We start from the raw sequence: 20,314 nt of genomic DNA on the forward strand, positions 1-20,314 counted from the left end.
CAATATCGATTTCGATGAAAAATTAATTTTTCAAAAAAGACGAAAAGACGCAAAGATTAAGAGAAGGGGGAAATGTAAGAGAAATACACAATGATCGCATCAATGAGAGAAATTAATACACACGCACGCACCGATTTTGGTTGGTACTTTGATCGGTCAGAGATTTGGAAAGTTCGATATATGAATGGAAGAAAGGTGCAAAGTCAGACCGAAAAATGCCTTTTGAGCGGCAAGTGTTAATCGAACCGGTTTGGTTTTTTGGACAGTTATGTAAGTGCACAATATACGATTGTTGTATGAATCGATCACATTGAAGGATAGAAAGAGAGAAAAATTGTCAATCATACCAATGCGACTCATTTCGAACTTTCCATTTCGAAGACAAAAAATATATGAGCCAATAGCCCGAGCACCGAAAATAAACGACATTTAAGCGCGGAAAAAAAGAGAAAGCAAATTTTCATTTAAATTAAATACCATATATATATATATTGCTCATACATGATCTCCAAATACACCACATGAGATGCTATAGATTTTAATGATTCGTCACTAGACTGTAGCTAAAGGCATACTTTTACACTTACCCATTTATACTTGCCATCCATTGGCCATTGTTTATTCATTGTGCTACTGATCTTTCGATCTTCAGTCGATCCTAACAATAGAACTTCAAATAATGGGTAATACTAATGTATGCGACGAAATGAAGTGTTATTAATGAATAACGATGATTGTTATTAAGAAAAGAAATTACTTTCGAATTCATTTTCAGCAAACTAATTTCAAATTTTATTAAAATTTGTATTAATCGCCTCATGTTTGAATTTGCCATAACATTTTTCTTCTGTTACAAATTACATTTGAGGTTTTTCATTCTTATTAGGTATTTCTAGAAAAAAAATTAATAAACTTATGTATTTTGTGTGAATAAATTTGTTTTTTTTTTTCGTTGTCGAAATATTTGTTCCACAATTAATTGATTTATAATTACTTTTGTTTTTCTCCTTATAAGCGCATACACACACACATACAAATATATTACACTCGAATAAAAATTTTGTTTGCCAAAATGTTTAAAATGTGCTTCTTATTATTATTATTCTTTTTTTTTCTGTCGTGTTTGTCTGCTTCGACAAACGAATTCGTGTTTATATTATTAGTAGATAATATTTATATTTTGCTTGAACATTTTAAATTAACACCTCAATTCCGTGTTTCTACCAAAGAAAAAGGTCGTGCAAATATAAAAGAAACTATGTTATTCCATAAATACATCATTACATTCATTATTCTCTCTCACTCAATCACTCTTGTGCATGTGTGTGTGTATGTATGCATATTCTATACATTTAACATTTGTATCTCTTCTTTTATTTTCATTTTTGTTTGTATATGCTATGTGTCATCATCACAAACAAATTTTGTTTCAGAAAAATTTGCCATCATTTAAATTTCCGAAGTTTCATAAAATGGAAACGCACAAGGCGCAGGAAAAAACATTGAGTTTGCAAATAGTATATAATATGTCTATAAAAATATTTATTACGATGTGTAAATATATGCATATTGCGTATGTTGTCAGCATACTTATGATGATTTTAAGTGAGCATTTGATTCCATCTCCTCAGGTGGTGGGACCTCGCTCATGTGGTGGCCAAACTCTGGATGAGTTCCGTCGCCTACATTTTTCGGAATTTTAAACATTTTTTTTTTTTAGATTATTTGATCATTTTCCTCTGGTGTCTCTATGATTCAAATAAAACGAATTGTTTGTGATATAAAAAATGATTGAAATCTTACCGCATTTTTCGATGGTTTTTCGCACCAATTCAGCTGAGGGTTCCTTGAGATCATATGCCCAGCCCATTCTAGCAAACAATTGAATCCAAAAGGTGGTGACGTTAAAACGATGTGCCAATTCAGCCGCCTTGTAATCCCTGATATAAAATGTTCAAAGATTATTTAGAATTTTACATGAAAACTCTTTTCTGATGGTGGTGTGCATTTTTATCACAAAATTGAACATACCATGGAAAGACGTGATGGTAGTTGTGCCATCCCTCACCTAACGTTCAAAAAACCAACAAAAAAAAAACAAATGTGTTTAAAATTGCAAAGATAAATAAAAGAAAGGGGTGCCTTACCCATTGCAGCAATTGATACGGCAATATTTTCAACTGGATTGATTTTTTTGTCGTATGGTCGAGTACCCCACCTGTGTATCACATATTATCATCGATTAATATTGATTTATTTTATTTCTTATTTTCAAATGTGAGATTTTCAATCAAATCATGCGTGCGTCATTGGATGACATTATGATGTGTCTAACTATATTTGAAGGAGATATTTTGAAAGTAAATTGACTTACATATGAGCCGCACTGTTCACAAGCCATGTAAAGTTCAATGAAAGGGTATAACGAATTACAATTTGTGAAAAGAAGGACCAGTAAAAGCCCTCTCCCCACCAATACATTGGAATCACAACGGGCAAAATGAAGCAAAGCAGCAATTTCATCGGAATAAACCATCTAATTTGACATTGAATCAAAGATAAATAACAAACAAAGAACGAAATTGAAACAAAGACGACAAAGACCATTTCAAGCGATTTCAAGTTAAAATTAGCATTGAATTTTTAAAGATTCATCAAAATTGGCGATAATCAATTAAATCAAAATGGTTATTTATGTCGAAACATTACTTTTGGTGGAATCGTACAACTGGATCTTCCATAATATCGGTCAAATCTAGCATTTTGCCTTTGCGAACGACTTCGGGATGTTTGTGCATCATAAGCCAGCCAACATGTGCGAAAAAGAAACCACGATTTGAATTGTGCGGATCGGCATCCGTCTCCGAGAATTTATGGTGCACACGATGATCACGGACCCATTCATAAATTGAATTTTGACCGGATATAGTAAAGCAAATCATTAAAATGATACGCAATGGTGTGTTCGCTTTATACGAACGATGTGTCCAAAATCTATGCGCACCGCCAGTTACGCCAAAGCCACTTAATCCACCTATGAAAAAACCTGCAAGTGTGTGGACCAACCACGAAAACAAAAAGAAAAATATTCAATGAGAAAAGAGAATTCGATTAACAAATTGGAGCTGAGATGTGCTAAATATGAATTTGAACACAACAACAACAACAAAAATATCAAACCATAAACAACTTTTTCAAATCATTGCTATTTTGATGTTATTCTATTTTGTTTTTGTCTTTTTTTTTTCTTCTTCGTTTTATTTCATCAAGTTGACCGTAAAAAAGTGTAATATTGTTCATATCGCGGCCAAGTTCACACAATATTATGGCATATAAGAATTGACCAAGTGTCGCGAAGCGACATAAAACTAAATAAAAAGTGTGCATAACAACAAAATGCGAGAAAACTGTAATAATAAATTTATTTCCATGTACGAGAATGTACAAAAAAATCGCACCCAAAGACTTACATTTGTTGAATTGTTATGCAATAATGCGCTGAATGAACAATATCAACTGAAAACCAAACAAAAATTTCGCGCGCCAAATTCCATTTTATATAAAATATGTCCTGGGTTGAAGATAAACACAAAAATGAGTGAAAAAAATGTCAACACAGCAAATAATAAAATGAGCCAACCAATGTCGCCAATCAAAAGCCATTATTTGACCGTATCGTTTGCAGAAAAAGAGCGAGAGAAAAAAAAAAGATATACATCATGAAATATAATTTATTTTAAGTGGGCCTAAATTATGGTCAACTACGAAATCAGTATGGTAACCTTGATTAAAAAGGCAAAAGCAAGAACTAGGTTTGATACCCATCATCATTTTTGGGTGCCCATTTCATATGTGTCTCCCTGTTATTGTGCGATTTTATTCACAAAATATTTATGTGTGCATTACGCATCGGTCTAAAAAAACCAAATTTTAAATACATTATGCTGTCGCACAATGGATCGTCATTATTTCTGTATTTATTATTCAGCTAATTTGGTGAGTTACACTATCTTTGCTTTTTTATGACATTTCATACATCATAATCGATTTCATGACATGTTCATTTATGAACATAAGCTGCGAACAAAAATATACAAACACACCTAGTTATAACTATAGTTATAAGACGTAATTGATCAAACAAATTGAAACCACCTCAGTGTCCATAACAACGTGCTTATAACAAAAAACAAATCTTTTAATTTTACCGAATTGATTAAGACGAAATCATGCCGTTCAATGTCATTTTTACATTTTGGTAGGAGATTTTGATTAACGAAATTATAATGTAAATTTATCAGCGGAGACAAAAAAAGCACGTTGCAACAAGATGCAATGAATTGTGGATGTCATATTTGATTAAAAGATTCTTTCAATCTATTTACATTTCTCTTAGCAGTATCACATTACTATATTCAAATTTATTGTGAGCGCAAACGTGCTCGAGTGCTCGCATCTCGTAATTTTATTTATATATTTAACAAACGCATATATACCCATTGACTTAACCTTGGTTACTGTAATATAATTAAAAAAAAAACTAAATATTGAATGCGACGACGTGCTTCGATTGTGTTTGGAATTTTTGAATTTGAAAAGTGACTATCGGAAGCAGCGAGAGAATCAAAACAAAAATGACACCGTGCACATTTAATAATCATCATACTGTTTTTACTTTACCCTCACTTGTACAATGAGGTTCAGTGAGACGTTTTTTTTCTTCTTCTTTTGATAGATGGTGACTGACAACTCACATAAGATTGTATGCTCTTTTTTTCCTGTGTTGTCGTCATCATCGTTGTTGTTCAGATGAATGACGATGTTCGCAAAAAGGCAAACGCTTAACGAATTATGGTTGGGCATGCATGAATGGAACAAACCAGAATCAAATAGATGAAAAAAACAAAACATGTGTACTAAGTCAAAAGGGAATCGTTTATTTTTGGTGCCCATGTACTTATACATTGGGTATTTACGTAGTGACCGATTGAAATAAATACAAGAGCACAAAAAAATAAGCTCCAAGTGTAACGGTGAGTAGAGTTAATTGCGCAAATGTTGTTTTATGAGAAAACAAACCAATCACAATTTGAAAAAACAACACATACTACCATCGAATACCTTGAACTCAGATGCGACAATGTCAGAACAAAAAAGACGAATTTCCAATTTAAAATAAAAATCAATAATGCTTGAATTGGTCATTTTGGTTAATTATTTGATTAGAAATAAACTTCACTTGGCATTTGATAGCTTCCTTTGATCGAATTTGACTCGCATGAATCATAGTCTCTTTTGCTTACATTACAAGCGTTGACGTTTACATTTATATAATGAAAAAATCCATTTGCTATGAAAGAAAATGAGATGGACATCTCTGGTTGTTTCGCATTTAAAAAAAAAAACACTCCTAACTGCGTAAATGATTATTCATATAAATTATGTAAATTCACAGACAAAAAAAATCTCTTTAAATTTATTATCAAAAAGGCAACGAGATAGAAATTTCAAGTTGATTAGAACGAACGGCTTTCATAAAGAGCATGAGCAAGTTTGGCGAGTAACAACATCTCGGCGTTCAGTCAAATTCAAATTAGGTCAAAACAGCTTTACAACTTTTACTTATTTGGCTATAATTCGATTGGTTTTCACATTAAAATTTGGTAAAAACTTTGGTCATTTTTTTATTTGTTGTTTCAAAATGTTACATTGAAAAATGCGTTGGTCGATGCTTAAATTTTTAGGAATTTTATTTTTAGACAATAGTCACAAAAATGAAAAAGACCCCAAAGGGAATGAGTGACGTTTTCAAAGCTGGTATAAGTTATGACAATAGACAAACATTGGACAAGTTGTGCGTAACTCCTTCTAAATTACCTAAATATGGTATTAATAGAAATCTTGAATTGAACACGTGGAAAATTGTGTATGATTCTCTTCTTTTCGTCCGGAATACTTCACTGCAGTGCTTGTTTATCATATTAAATATCATTTTGCACTTTTGGTGAATGATTACAATAGATTTCATAATAAAAAAGAGATTCCAATCTGCGATGAAACTGGTTTTTGGAATTTTATCGAATTTTTTAGTAGTTCGAAATCATTTCTTCAATTAGTTTCGTAATTTCCCTATATTGTGTTCATGTTTCTATTTCTGAATTTTGCATAAACATATTTTTCTATGTCTCTGCGTCGATTTAAAGACACTGAACTTACGCAGTACCAAAATCGACATTTTTTTTAGAATGTCTATGACGAATTTGTGATCATATCACATTGAGGAGGAAATGCCCAACATTTATATATACAATACAACTACTTTAGAAAGTATTTATTGTGTATCATTATCACCCGCTTCGAGTGAATTTCGGTTTTCATCAATTTCTTATTGTTTGGTCATTAAAAATTCATGAAACAGTGTGTGTGGACAAAAACATGCAACATCATCATTTTAGCATGCGCATATAGCAAAATGATCATTCATATATCATAGCCAAAGAAAATAAAAACAACGATGATGGAAAAATACGTTGCTGTGCCATAATAATTAACCATCATTTCTTCCTTTCGCTGTCGCGTTCAAACTTAACTTACTTTCTTTGGAATACTTTTTTCTGTCCAAAAATTTATCGCTGTCTCTTCAGTTCGGTTGTCTTTTTTTTGTCTTTGGTTCATATGTTTCTTTCTTTTTCATTGCTTTTCTCTGCTTCCCAATCAATTGCAACATAAAACCAAAATCACTTATTTCAACATCAGAAAAACGAAGAGAAATATATGCATACTTATGTTCCAAAAACAATATTTTCGACTTATAATGGGACATGGTGTCGAAAACGAAGAATTTGTGTGTAACATTGTGCTTCGGACGCATTTAAGTATGCGTGCATTCATTTCTTTCGGCGTAAGTATGTGTGTGTGTGTCTGCGAGAGAGTGTGTTTTCTTCTCCGTATACTTAGTGCCTCTATGCGCAGTGAATCTAGTTTTTATATGAATGATGTGGCGACTATTTTGAATGAATCAACAAAACAAAACATAAAAATTAACAAAAACCATGTTACGTATCGCTTTTCCCTGATTTTGTAAAATTAACGTTATATGGTGTGTTTTATTTTTGTCAGATGAGCATCGATCGCGCGCACATTTCATATTTGCGATTGGATTTTTTCGCAATTCCTTCACAATTATTAGCGATTACATAATTTGAATTTTCGGCCACACACTAATCAAAATACAGCAAACACTAAAAACGTGGGCCAAATCTTCATGCTCGAATGCGCCTTAAAAATGCTACTAAAATACACTAAAACGCCCAAAAATTTACATGGATTTTTGGCATAAGAAATGTGATTATGATATGATTTGATTTCAACTGTTGTTTTGTTTTTGTCTTTCTTCGATTCGGCATTAACATGGCTATAGTTAACTTGGCAGCATCTTAACTCATTTGCACTTGATTTGATTTTTAAATTTTGTATTAAAGTATTCAATTCGATGAATTCAGTGCAAAGGCATTGTGAATTTTGCATGAATTCCATTTTCTATTGTTGTTTTTGAAAATGTTATACAAAATTACTTACCCCATGCATATGTTTGCCAGAATTTTGGCAAAGGTTCGCAGCATACCATCGAATATAAGAATAGTGCGTGGATGATGATTATTCCAGATATATTATCCCATTTGAGCGGTGCATCAAATTCCATCCATAGAAATTTGGTCTTTTTAGGTGGTAATGTTAATACTGGTTCATGGGCTAATTGTTCGTCGGTTTTATGTTGACCTGCTTCATATTTATAATCGCACAAAACTCCACATTTGATTTCGTTATTATTTTGTAGATCTTCTTGTACGATTTCACATTTTTGCTTATCATAATCGGCATCCACTATATTCACTGTGGCATTTTTTGCCAATTTCAATTGGGTTATTGTCGTGACTTGATCGGTTTTCGTCATTTTGGTTATATTGCTTTGCTACGTTGCTACTTGAACTTAATTTAAATTGAAACAAAAAAAAAGACCGAGAAAAAGATTCTTAATGTGACAAAAAGAATAAATTTGTCGTTCGATTCGGTTCGAAATGTATCTTATTAAATGTTCTTTAATCGAATTATACAAAATAGTTGCATTAACAACAACGGTTTTTGCAGGTTTTTTTTTGTCCTCTACAAATGAGTTTACCGTTAATGCATGTGCCACTTAAATCGATGGTTTTCAATAAATATAATTTCTTTTTTTGAATTTGTTTGACTGATTTTTTTTTGTTCAATCTCAAACTTCACATAAATAATTAGTGATCATTTTGGTCAAATGTTGGTTTTTCTTTTTCAACACCTTTCACCTTTTTTTCTCAACCGTTCACTCTTCATACGCTGGCACACTCACAATTATTGTAACCGTGCTAACCGAAAAGATTTTTTTTTTAACTAAAATATAATTGATCTGAAGAAGTCGATGGTCGGTTTCCTACTAAAGATTCAAAAAAGGTTATGCGCCTCTCTTATATATAATCTTTTTTCCATTTAACCAATCCCCTACCTATTGTAACGAATTCTTCTGATCTAGACAGTCGCAACCATAATGCGGTATTGTTGACTGTTCATGTGAGTGTCGTCGTGAAGTTCAACACTGTGGTGCTGTCGATGCTAAACAGCACTTGAACATTGCCGAAAAATAAACAAAACTTTTATAAATCGCTTATTATATTTTAACCAATACCAAAGAAAGCAATTATGAGACCATTGAACATTTATCGGTCAGTATGTATGTTGTTAGCGTTAAATAGTGAAATTATTATTATAAACACATTTTGATTGGATTTTGGCACATAAAATTCGTACAATGCACAAAATGTCTCTTGGGCTCGCTCTCATTATAAACCGTTGTTATTTTGTTAGTACTCTTTTTTTTTACTTAACACATTACTATTTTTTTCAAACATTATTCTGCATTTCACCAGAAGATTTTTTTTAAAAACTACATCGCCTTGCAATTTTTCAGCCGGTTAAAATTGTAAATGATCACATAGTCAATGATATCGTGCAAATTGTATGGCATTGTTACAATGGTTTACGTGCTGAGCAGGCTGATGTTTGCTAATTTTTTTCTCTTCTCTTCATTTTTTTTTACACATATACCTTCTTTTCCGTATATTCCATGTTTGCGTTGCTATTGATTACTTTTCATATATTATTTGCTCGCTGGATGAATTCCCTTCTCATATACTCCATATCTAATTTTTGTCTCGTTCATTTGTTAACTAAAAAATTGACTTGTGTCTATAAGCCCCGTTTGAAATCAAAAGTGATTTTTTGAACGACGTGCTTTGATATCAACGTTACTGCATTAAAATGAATCAATTAACATGTAAATCTATATTCGATGACATAAATTACAGCGTAAAATGTTTGCGTGAAGTCGATCACAGTTGATCCATCAAAGATACAGATCAATTTGATTTACACTTCTTCTATGGATATTTTTGAAGATGATAAAATGAATAAACGATCGAAATCGTCTTGCCCAGAATTGATTAGTGAAACAAGCATTTTGTTTTTTGGGAGTTTATGAGAAAACTGTATGAATTTAATTCATTTTCAATAATTTTGAAATGATTTCTTTCATACAAACAATGTCGTGTGGAATGTTAAACACATACACTCAGTCGATTTCATTCATTCAAAAAAATGTTGGTTATACACATGCTTCGTGATCATTTCAGTGCGCAATTGATTTGTTTAAATTGGTGAAGATGCTAATTTATTCACTCGTGTATTTACCTAAACTGAATCAATATGTACTGAACATTCTGTTTGTTGTATCTTAGTGCATAGAGGATGTGAATCGTCAGCATCGATCGTTAAACATATTTTATTTCTTAGTCACAGTTTTTTTTATGTATACACACACGAAGGTTGATTTTTTTTCTCGAAAAATAAAGAAATAAAGTTTATGCTGATTGTTGCCCGCACATACTGAGAAAGTGATGAAAAAAAAACATATACCTACCCAATCTGCATTTTTCAGTCATTGAATAATAATATAAAGGAGTTATATCAAATATGGTATTTTATATCTTGGTTTTCTTAAGCCTATTGATAGACGATTTTTTGGAAATTGCATGAATGATGAAATTTATTTGCATTTCGTGGTGATAATAACGACCAAGAGAATTTTCAATCGTTTTTTTTGTGAATGTGCAAGAGAATTCACTAAACTTGATTAGTGATACATTTCGTTTTTTTTTTCTCTTCGGCACGTTTATTTCGATGTATTTTAATTTTCACCTTTTTCGGTTTTGGTGCGTGCCATATTCTATCTACTAATTTTCACAGTGATAATGAAAGTTGCTACAGTGATATCGAAAGTTATAGACTACCACCAATATTAATGCGGAATATATATGAGATTTTCATTAATAAATAAAACATATTAAATGGGAGTTTTTTTTTGTTGGCAAATATACGTTAACGAACATTTTGAATATGATACTCATAAATATCGCAAAAAAAACCACGATTGACAACTTTCCATCAAGTTTGGTTATTATTTTACGTGTTGTGTCTTTTTCAACTTGCTCGCAGCACAAAAATCTGCAAACTCTCACGTTTTAAGTAGAGTAGTTTAAAAAAAAGAAATAATAAAAGATTGTTAGTTTGTTAGAACAGCAAACAAAATGTAACAACAATAAATGCCCAAATAAATGTTTTTTTTTTCGAATTTTATTTAAATAAACTTTCTAACAACCTTAATAAGCAAACTTTTGCTGTTTTTTTTTTTTGAGACAAGAGATATTCGAAAGAAATTCATAATATATCAATAGTGGCTGCTTAAATGAAGTCGGGATTTTGTTTTTCGTCTCGACTCAGTTCGTGGAAGTTTGCGATGATAAATTCAGAGTTTTTGTATATTTTTTTTTACAGATTAAAGAATTCAATTATAATTTAGAAATGCTATTCGCTTTTTTTTGGATTGTTAATTGTGCAATTTTTCACGAAAATATGATGCGAAATTAGAAATATTTGTCTTTATTAAGGAAATGATTCTTGGGGAGTCGTTCCATTGATTCTTTTCCAGCTTCTGTGAGGCAATCAACTAAGGAGTATCCAGTATCTATCGAACGTGACAAACCGACCTTGCATGCATCTGATGTCATTGTTTTTAAATTGGTGGCCAATGAAAGTGCGGCAAATACCCGAATTAAGGCAGTTGAAAATCCAGTGCCTGTAAAAAAAATATAATTACAGTTTACAAAATAGTAACCATAAGAGCCAATGGCCTCTTCAATTTCATTTTCTTCGAATGAGTTCTCAATTACATTATAGAGTCTACGTGACTTTGTGCAAGTTTGATTGAAAATTGAATTGGGTGTGCAAAACAACGATGATGTGCTGCGAAAAGAACGACACACAGAATGTGTGTTATGAAATGAAAGAAGAAAAATGAAGATAGAACTTGTTTCTACAGCAGTTCATTGATGCTCCTTTGGCTTCGTGCATTCAACATTTATTACACATGCATATAGATATATAGTATAATACGATGGAACTACGTGACTAATGTAAGCACACCCGGAGGATAACATTCAAATGTAATGCACTGGGAACTTTGCTACCATTTCAGTCATTGTCGCATTAAAAAAAAAAACGACATTCCCGACACGAATCTTAAAAAAAAAAAATTGCAAATATAATCGTCGTTAAGCTTTCGACTATTATGTAACGACACTGATTAAACACGCTATTAAATCACATTCACTGTCAAGTTTCGGTAACGTTTATGGCCGATAATGAAATGACTTACCATAGTTTCCAAATTCACCGGTTTGATAGTCGAATGGAAGCAGATAGTGATATTGTGGCCAATAGCTCTTTGTTACCAAGAAAATCATATTTGAATCGGATGGCTTGTGTTTCTTATCCAATCCCCAAATGAAATGAGCCGATGTAATAAGCCATGAAACATTCAATACAATCAAATATCGCAGCGAAAATGCAACAAATAAAGCGGCTTGAATGGAATCATCCCAATATTCTAACGGTGCATTGATCGGCAATAGTACGAAGAAAATCAAATAGAGAATCCAGTAGAACCTGTTTCAATGTAAAACAAATACAAATCATTACAAAAAATTTTGTGATCAATTATGACATCGAAAATGGACAATATATCTATACTTTTTCTGGAACATGACAATTTTATCGGACTCTAAATCTTTCATGTCGATTTGTTTCAACATATACTCTTGTTTTGGGCTTAAACTACGAATGTGAGCAAAAACTTGAGCATTTAAAAAGTCTTTTTCGCTGCAATATGGATCGTCGGCCGTTTTAAAAGTTCGATGATGTAAACGATGGTATTGAACCCAGTCATATATTGATCCCTGAAAATTGAAAAAAAAAATAAAGCTTTTTTTTAGTACTTCAACTTTCGTCGAAGTGATCGTCGAACTAAATAAAGCTTCAACGATTACAATTCATTTGCGTTGGTTATGTGGAGACGGACAGTGTTACTGACGCCATCTGTATCGTTATAGTTTGAAACATTTATTTTGTTCATCGGATCATTTTAAAGCAAACATTTATCGGTTTTCTTTCTTCTTTCGAATAAAATAGCAATTGCGACCAAGAACGTAAGACAAAATGAAACACATCGAAAGTTGTGGCGAATGACTTGGAAAAATTCCTTAATTAGTCGATCGCCGCTGAATATTTGATTCATTTTGAAGAGAACAATACTAATGAATTCAATGAATAAATTGAATTGATTTTTAGTTAACGGATAATGAGCTTCATTTAAATGCTATTGTCTTTTCTTTTATTTTATTTTAGAACGAAGAAAATAAACTGGTAATTCGAATGTCCTCTGCGTTTTTCATGGCACAACAAGAATAAATTGAGTAGTATATTTTTTTTTTTAAATTGTGTTGCTGTCGAAAGAGCTTGGTATGAAAAAAAAATGGTTGATATTTACCTGGCCAGCCATTGTTTGGCACAACATCAAAAATAATCGAAGGAAAGTATTGGCTTCATAGGTTTGATGGGCCCACAATCGATGTGCTCCGCATGTAACACCAATAATTCCGATGAATGATAAAAAGACTGTAAATATCACAGTTGTAAGGTAGGCATTTGTGAAGAGTACCATGATTCCGTACAGGCCGAGTATATTTAAATGTATGTAAAAAAGAACCGATGGCCAGCTGGCATCTCGTTTTGAGCTCAATGTTGCCAATTTTTCATCCGTTTCAGATTTGTTGTTTGTTGGTTCATTGCGAGCGGGTGGTACCGTTGCTGTGACCGTTGTGGTCGATGGTTGACTTGTTGTCGTCATATTTTCACCAATTTTATTAAATTAATCCTGAAATAAAAAAAAAAAATTATAAGCTCATGCGTTAAGCAAATTTCGAAGAGAGAACAAAATCAAGTAGCGAAAGATTCGTATATGATTTTTCATACGAAAAAAATTTGTTTTCGGCAAAAATGTCTCTGGAATACATTTGGTATATCATTTTTTTGGGGGAAATAAAATGTTATTCATTCATATTACGTACAGATTTATGCGTTGAACCGCTTTCAAATAAAACAAATCGATAGCAATTTCAATTGAATGTGGTGTGCGACGAAATAAAAGTTTCTTAATTACGACCAAATACTCGTTCACCAAATACTTTGTGTCGATTTCAATTCATGTGTTTATGTTACAAATCGAAATGGTCGGCTTCATTTCAAGTTCAAAAGTAAAATGAAATTTGATGACAAATGTAATTTTACAGGGAAAAAAGAACGACCACAGCGACGATGACCACGAACCAAAGCATAAGTGGACGGAAAAGACGGCACAAATATTTCAAAATAATTGAGCAATCCAACAAAAATTTGTTTATTATTTTGCGTTCAATACAGCGTTCAACTGTCGAATTGAATATGAAGTGAAAGTAATTTTATCAATCAATGTGTACATTATTTACCACATTTTTCTTTTGATTTCGGGTTTCAAAAATAAATGTAATCAATTTCAAAATAAATTACCATTGTAGGATGCGGCTTGTGCTTTTCCGTAATTTTAACATTGTAAACAGGTAAACAAAAAAAAAATATCTGATCTTCTACGAATCGATCACCGCATGAATCATCGCAAGATATTTACGTACAAATTAAGAAGAAACAAAAGAAAAACGTAATGATTGAAACCAACATGAAAAAAACCCAAAAACCAACAAAATACTATTATTAAAATGGCATTTTGTTGTGTTTCCTTCAAAACAAAAATTAATATATCTTTTTATCGCTTGGTCATTTTGTACTTAATTGTTTATCTCATATTTCACATGAGTGTGACTGAGAATTACTTGCAATGGCAAATATTGACGACATTGTCTTTTTTAAATTTTAATTTTGAATTGGATTTGATCAGCGTTTTTCGTTGCATGAAACAAAAATTCGAATATTTGTTGATTTTGTTTTTTTATTTCGTTCGTTGGTTTTTCATGCGATTATATCGAATTTCTAATGGATCAGCAAATTCTTGCTCTGATCAACCAAAGTTCCCAAAACAATTTTTATTTTCTAGAAAATATCGCTGTTTTAACACGATCGATAAAATCTATTGTTAGATCAATTAAATACATTACTAACCCGATGTTCTATTGATCCTTTTTCGTTCAATCCTTTAATTAAATTCCGATTCGATTGGATTCAATTATTTCACTTGAAAACACAATATCCGTCAACAATATGCACTAGAACGATGAACTATCATCACTAAACCAACAATGAAGCAAATAATTTTCGTGCACACGAATTTGAGCTCGATTCTAATCAATTCTAATGGTGTATTTTCTTTTCTCGTTTCAACCGTCACCCGTTCGTATTCCTTTCGATCGAATTCTATTTGTATACGATTACACAAATCGATTCGAAATCGATATTTATTTACTCCAACCGACCGCTTTCAAAGACCAACTGATTTGAATTGAAACGGTGACTCTAAAAATCAACGCACGTTGTATTCAAAAATTGTATCGATGTGACATACACACAAGAGAAGAAGAAGAAAAAAAAGAGTCTAAAGTAAACGATACACATTACAAAGTGAATTACAATTCGTCTAATCATAAGTGAAGCTATTGTGTTTTTGCGCTTCTTCTTGTGCCATATGAACTCATTACATGCACATCAATGTGGATGTGTGTTACAATCGTAATTGATTTAACCGTCGTCCTCTCTGTCCAGTGTGTACCGTGTGTTTATGATCGATCGTTTCTAAGTATGCACATGTATAAGTGTATGTGTTGTGGTCATGGATGTATTTTGCCAAAACGTATGACGCGCTACTTCATGCAAATCGAACTTCTACTTTGTGTGGCTTTTTGTTTTTAATTATATGTATTTTTTTGATTCGAGTATTTTTAAATGTATTTTGAATGATTTAAGCAATTTTAAACTCATAAACAAGTCCAAGTTCAACTTTGCTGCGGAGAAGTTCAACAATTATGTATGCGATACACAACTACTTATATATTGAATTGTTGTGTGATTGTTTGCATTTGTACAGAAACCAAACACTGACGCCAATCATTTTACCCACCGAATTTTTAAATCATCATCACAACGGTAGCAAATGAATGCTCTTTTATCGTGCATTGATTTTATAAATTTTACATTAGATTATTTTAACTCAATATTATATGCAAATCGATCGTTTTTTTATTGCTCTCGCACTCTTTTCATTCACGTTTTTTTTTTGTCATTTGTTCGTTTCACAATATACATTTTCTACGGTTCCGTTAAAATGTAAAATACAATGCAGTTAGGCATTTTCTAAAGCAGAAGTAAAGTTCAATTTGACAATAGAAAAGTGCACAACTGTCTATTACTTACATTGCAAAAAAAATTCGACAAGGCGTTTTGTAGAATTTCCGCTATTTTTGCGTGACTTCAATTCAAATAAAACAAAAGAACGGTCAAAATCAAATAAAACAGATCGAAACAAATCACTACTAGTTTGTACACCTTTTAGCCTTTTAGCAAATAAGCTACTTACGTTGTTGTTGTTTTTTTACCATCTGTACATATTGTTAACACTTTGGAACTTTGAATTGTCATCAAATCGAATAGATGTCGAGGTAAATACATTTGGATGCATAATTAATTGATCCGTTTGACTTGTGGCAATTCGTGATTATTCGTGATTGTTACGAACGTCAAGAGGTTATTTCGGAGCATTCGACGTAAGTCTATTTTTTGATTGATTGGAATATTAGATTCAGTTTCAAATGGTATGTGTTCAATAACTTTGTTTCGTATTTACACTATTTACAGATTCTTGAATGTCATCCGTAGTTGAAACGATAGAATTGCATATTTAAATGATAATTCAAATTGTTGGCAAAATTCATAATTCATTGATCAGTATCAATGAAATCATTGAAAAAGAAATATTTCAGTCTAATCGTTCTACAAATTTTCCATTACTTCTTTATTCCAGTTTGATTATTTAGCTTAACTGCGTTTGCTACAACTTCTTGAAAGTTTTTGGACAAAGTTGAAATTTATTTGTTAATGTACTTCACAAACTGAGAATGTTACTGAACTCTTACGTTTTTTAATATTACAAACAAATTGATTCATGACGACTTTAAACTACAAAATATATTCAAAAACAGCACTTGCCAAACATTTTCAAGATAAACGCTTTTTCGTCACTCTTTAGGTAATTGATATTGCAATATTTCTAGCCTATAGGCTTGTCGGATTTCGATTCTCGCCAGGCTTGTCGGATTTCGATTTCCACTACATGGGTTGACAGATATACTGCAGAGATATACATTTTCCTTAAATTATAGTAAATACTGTTACTGCAGTAAAACTCAAATTTCAAAAAAAAAATGCGTGTCTGTGAAGTGTGACAGCATACATAATTTTAGTTTTTTAGTAAATAGCCAAAAAATTGCAAATTATGGCATTGAATATCCCAAGTTATGGCATTAGCAAGATAAAATCTCAGAGAGAAACGAAAGCATAATATATTTTCTATCTTTTGTTTTCTCCAGGGCTATATAACAAAAGTTATACAGTTCATACAATGCAGGGTTCAGCAGGCTGCATCTGTGATGTCATCACTTAATAGTAAGTAAAAAAATGTTCAAATATATTGACATAAATCAAAAGCAAAGACGTGCATAAATCTAAAACGTAATGAAAACACCAGATGTTTTTCCCGTTAGTTCTTCTTTATTTGTTCAATAATTCATTTATTTATTTGTAAAGTGTCAGTCGATTTGGCAAAAGGATTTCTAAACTAACAATTGATTATACGTTGTATGTGTCGGTGTAAAGTAGAGCTTATTGACTAAATTTAACACTTATATTAGCAACACGGTTCTTCATTTCTTGGTAAATGTCAGCGGACAATTCTTCAACAGTGGTATATCGACACTTTTGAAAATTAAAAATGTCATTGAGGAATCCCATTGTTTGTTCTTTGAAATAGTGGCATACTTCGCTTAAATTCTCATCGGGACCAAAAAATCCCCAGGCCATAAGAGGTGATATTTGTTCAGATATGGCATAAAAATGTGCCATAAAACCATTTGAGAATTTTAACATACGACGTTTGGCTTTCAGCACCGACCAAACAGCCGTCGTTAATGCCTGTTTGAAATGATATCAAAACAGAAAAAAAAAATTTTTTATTTCAAATTTATCACAGCGGACTGTGTATATATTTACCGTTTCCTTGAATCCATTTGACAAAAATCGATTGTTAACAACGGCTGTAACACTTGCTGGTGGCGCATCCAAATCTTTGAATGCATCAAGAATTATAAAATCTAAGACTACATCATAAAATGTCATTGCTTTAACATTTCTGGCTTCCAATTCCTTTTCGATGGCTGGCCAATTACTTTGATCTTGTAAAAATTCTAACATTGCTTCGTAACCAACTAAAAAGTCTTTTGGATCTTTATCACCCAAACATAATAGATCCGTTAAAATTTGACGGCCAGTATCAGCCACCCATCGTCCAGTTGATTCTTCCTATTGAATAGACATGATTATATATATTTTTTTTTCGAAAACAGTCGAATTGAAGTTTATCTTACTTTGAACATATATTGAAATGCTAAGCGAATGCAATGTAATTTGGCTAGGTACTCCAAATCAGATGTACAATTGACCATCTCTGTTCGCATCATTCGAACTGGAATGGGCGTTTCTTCAAAATGTCGTATTGCACTTTGATATAATGGATATCGTTCCATATCTGGTATAGTATCGGCAAACTCTTCAAATTCTCTAATATCAGCGATCTAAAATATAATCACAAAATCAGTCAATGTAATGAGTTCAAATATTGGCTGGGCCATTTTGGTTCGCTTTCCAGCAGGTCAATCGGATATATTAAAATTAAAAGAAAAATTGACCGAACCTGATCGAGAGCGGATGCAAAACTTTCGGCCGAATCAAAGTTTGGATCGGACATGGATCGATGAAGTGCATTATTCTCTGCAGCATGACTGTTTCGGAATAATATTGATCGTTGATCAAGAAATAGTAATTCGCTTTGATCTTGTAATTGCCATGCAAGATCCAATAAACTTTGAATTTCACGGCAAAACTCTGATTCTTCAGGTGTTGTTGGTGTATCGTATGCAACTAGTGCGTCTTCCCAAAAATTGATAACAGTCTCTAGAGCTTCCATCCCTATTTCATTTTAGAAGAAGAAGAGGAAGAAAAAAAACATAACATTTTGTTTAAATGTCAATGCGGATGTGATTCAAAAATGTGATGTACGCTAATCAAGTTTCATGTCTCACGCTATCAATAGAAAGCAATTTGCCAACGTCATCCGATTTGATTAAATCAAAAATACACAATACATACCCATGACACCGAGTTGCTGCGGTGATAGAGGATTATCATGAGCTGCTGGCAATGAGCCCGATGCCAAAGAAAGGCGATCGGAAAGGGCGACAATAGAACCACCAGGCGATATGGAACGCGCTGATACTTTAGATCCAGCTAAAGATGTTATATCTATTTGCGATCGGAAGAAAACAAACCAAACAAAATATTCAAAACAATGGTTTTTGCCAAATGGAAATGAAGTGATTATGGATATTACCATTTGGTGATCGCATGCTATTTCTGGTGCGTCTGCCACTAACAATTGTTCTTGGACGGCGAATCGGCCGCGAAGTTTTCCGACGGCCCAAATATCTGGCCAAAACACTCAATAAAACCACACCAGCCGATACAGATGCCAAAATGACCTATAGAAACGCGACAATGAGAAATTAATTTCGATTTTTCACCAAAAATACAATAACATCAATTAACTGTGGTTTACCTTTTGTGTGATGGTTGTGTGCGATATTGGATTTATGTTGCTTATTTTACTCAACAACGTCATTATGTTATGTGTATGTGTACAATTTCAACGTGAAATTTTACATTGACAAAAAGTTAAAAAAAAATAAATAAATAAATAAAATAAAATTTCTCTATAAAACGTTGTTTTTCTCTCTAACACACACACAATCACTGCACAATGTTTCTATTTTGAATGTTGATTTTATTGAAACAATCAAACATTTTATTGTAATGAAAATAACATATGAAATTCACAATTAAATAGAAACTATATTGCTCTCTCGATGTATATATTATATTGACGAAAAATCGAAATGCAAGATTGTTTATGCGAATCAATGAGCGCGTTGTTAATGAGCCACTTCAATATACGTTAGTCGCACTGAAACGAAAGTTTTTTTTTTCTTGCCGTGTTGCCGGAAAGAGAGTTAATAACATGCACAATACCTAATGATGATTAAAGAAGAGAAGAAGAAGAAAAAAAACTTTCTAAATCATACCCAAATCGACACGCTCAAAGAATGGTGCAATGAGAGTCGATTGGTTGATAATTAGTTATCATTAGAATGAGAAAATGCACAATATTTCGGTATTATAATCGATGTAATTGGAATTTAATGTACTTTTTTGATTGCAGTAAAAACAATTTCAAGCGCCAGAGACAACACCAAGTTCAATTTACCGAACCGACTTTTCTGACAAAATAATCTTGGTGGTTACAACGTCACATGTATGGCATGACAATACACATGGAGCGCGCAAACTGTGTGTATATGTGTATGTGTATGCGTACATGCGTACGTGTGTGAATGAGCAATACCAACAACAAAACGAGCACACATTTACACCGACAACATAAAAAAATTTGAAAACAAACATCTACCAAATTGAATTCAATCAATGTTTTATAAAAATAAAATGTTGAACGTGAAAAATTCAT

General features: G+C 32.3%; 3 protein-coding genes across 4 annotated transcripts; all 3 read right to left on the minus strand.

Moving 5' to 3' along the window:
• Positions 1–1,507: 1,507 nt before the first annotated feature.
• LOC116345995 (acyl-CoA Delta(11) desaturase-like) lies at positions 1,508–8,494 on the minus strand. The gene is made up of 7 exons (XM_031775867.1): positions 7,579–8,494; positions 2,710–3,046; positions 2,375–2,536; positions 2,148–2,218; positions 2,032–2,068; positions 1,804–1,940; positions 1,508–1,682 (listed from the first exon to the last, which is right to left on the minus strand). Exons 1-7 carry the CDS (start codon positions 7,952–7,954, stop codon positions 1,591–1,593), a joined length of 1,212 nt encoding a protein of 403 aa, XP_031631727.1. The 5' UTR covers positions 7,955–8,494; the 3' UTR covers positions 1,508–1,590.
• A 2,203-nt stretch (positions 8,495–10,697) lies between these two features.
• LOC116345997 (acyl-CoA desaturase) lies at positions 10,698–14,996 on the minus strand. Of its 2 annotated transcripts, none has more exons than XM_031775874.1 (5): positions 14,638–14,996; positions 12,971–13,359; positions 12,175–12,380; positions 11,801–12,090; positions 10,698–11,221 (listed from the first exon to the last, which is right to left on the minus strand). In XM_031775874.1, exons 2-5 carry the CDS (start codon positions 13,328–13,330, stop codon positions 11,010–11,012), a joined length of 1,068 nt encoding a protein of 355 aa, XP_031631734.1. In that variant the 5' UTR covers positions 13,331–13,359; positions 14,638–14,996; the 3' UTR covers positions 10,698–11,009. The 2 variants fall into 2 exon arrangements, with proteins under 2 accessions (XP_031631734.1, XP_031631733.1); XM_031775873.1 differs by having other exon boundaries at positions 12,971–13,357; positions 14,635–14,995.
• Positions 14,997–17,218: 2,222 nt separating this feature from the next.
• On the minus strand, positions 17,219–20,117 carry LOC116345994 (mitoguardin). The gene is made up of 8 exons (XM_031775866.1): positions 19,998–20,117; positions 19,352–19,821; positions 19,127–19,274; positions 18,886–19,038; positions 18,431–18,705; positions 18,105–18,311; positions 17,731–18,039; positions 17,219–17,652 (listed from the first exon to the last, which is right to left on the minus strand). The coding sequence occupies exons 2-8, from the start codon at positions 19,412–19,414 to the stop codon at positions 17,344–17,346; spliced, it is 1,464 nt and encodes a 487-aa protein (XP_031631726.1). The 5' UTR covers positions 19,415–19,821; positions 19,998–20,117; the 3' UTR covers positions 17,219–17,343.
• Between the last annotated feature and the right edge of the window lie 197 nt (positions 20,118–20,314).

Source organism: Contarinia nasturtii, unplaced genomic scaffold, assembly GCF_009176525.2.
Source record: "Contarinia nasturtii isolate CC-2019 unplaced genomic scaffold, AAFC_CNas_1.1 Cnas_scaffold_1371, whole genome shotgun sequence".
NCBI classification, from domain to species: domain Eukaryota; kingdom Metazoa; phylum Arthropoda; class Insecta; order Diptera; family Cecidomyiidae; genus Contarinia; species Contarinia nasturtii.

Excerpts from the sequence above, each read along its gene's own strand:
- LOC116345995 (XM_031775867.1), bottom strand. The coding sequence starts at position 7,954 with ATGACGAAAACCGATCAAGTCACGACAATAACCCAATTGAAATTGGCA. Across the intron at positions 2,219-2,374 it reads GTGAACAGTGCGGCTCATAT|GTGGGGTACTCGACCATACG; the intron begins GTAAGTCAATTT and ends TGTGATACACAG. Across the intron at positions 1,941-2,031 it reads TACCATCACGTCTTTCCATG|GGATTACAAGGCGGCTGAAT; the intron begins GTATGTTCAATT and ends ATTTTATATCAG.
- LOC116345997 (XM_031775874.1), bottom strand. The coding sequence starts at position 13,330 with ATGACGACAACAAGTCAACCATCGACCACAACGGTCACAGCAACGGTA. Across the intron at positions 12,091-12,174 it reads ATTGTCATGTTCCAGAAAAA|GTTCTACTGGATTCTCTATT; the intron begins GTATAGATATAT and ends ACATTGAAACAG. Across the intron at positions 11,222-11,800 it reads CGGTGAATTTGGAAACTATG|GCACTGGATTTTCAACTGCC; the intron begins GTAAGTCATTTC and ends TTTTTTTTACAG.
- LOC116345994 (XM_031775866.1), bottom strand. The coding sequence starts at position 19,414 with ATGACGTTGTTGAGTAAAATAAGCAACATAAATCCAATATCGCACACA. Across the intron at positions 19,275-19,351 it reads ACACAACCATCACACAAAAG|GTCATTTTGGCATCTGTATC; the intron begins GTAAACCACAGT and ends GCGTTTCTATAG. Across the intron at positions 18,706-18,885 it reads GCAGCAACTCGGTGTCATGG|GGATGGAAGCTCTAGAGACT; the intron begins GTATGTATTGTG and ends AAAATGAAATAG.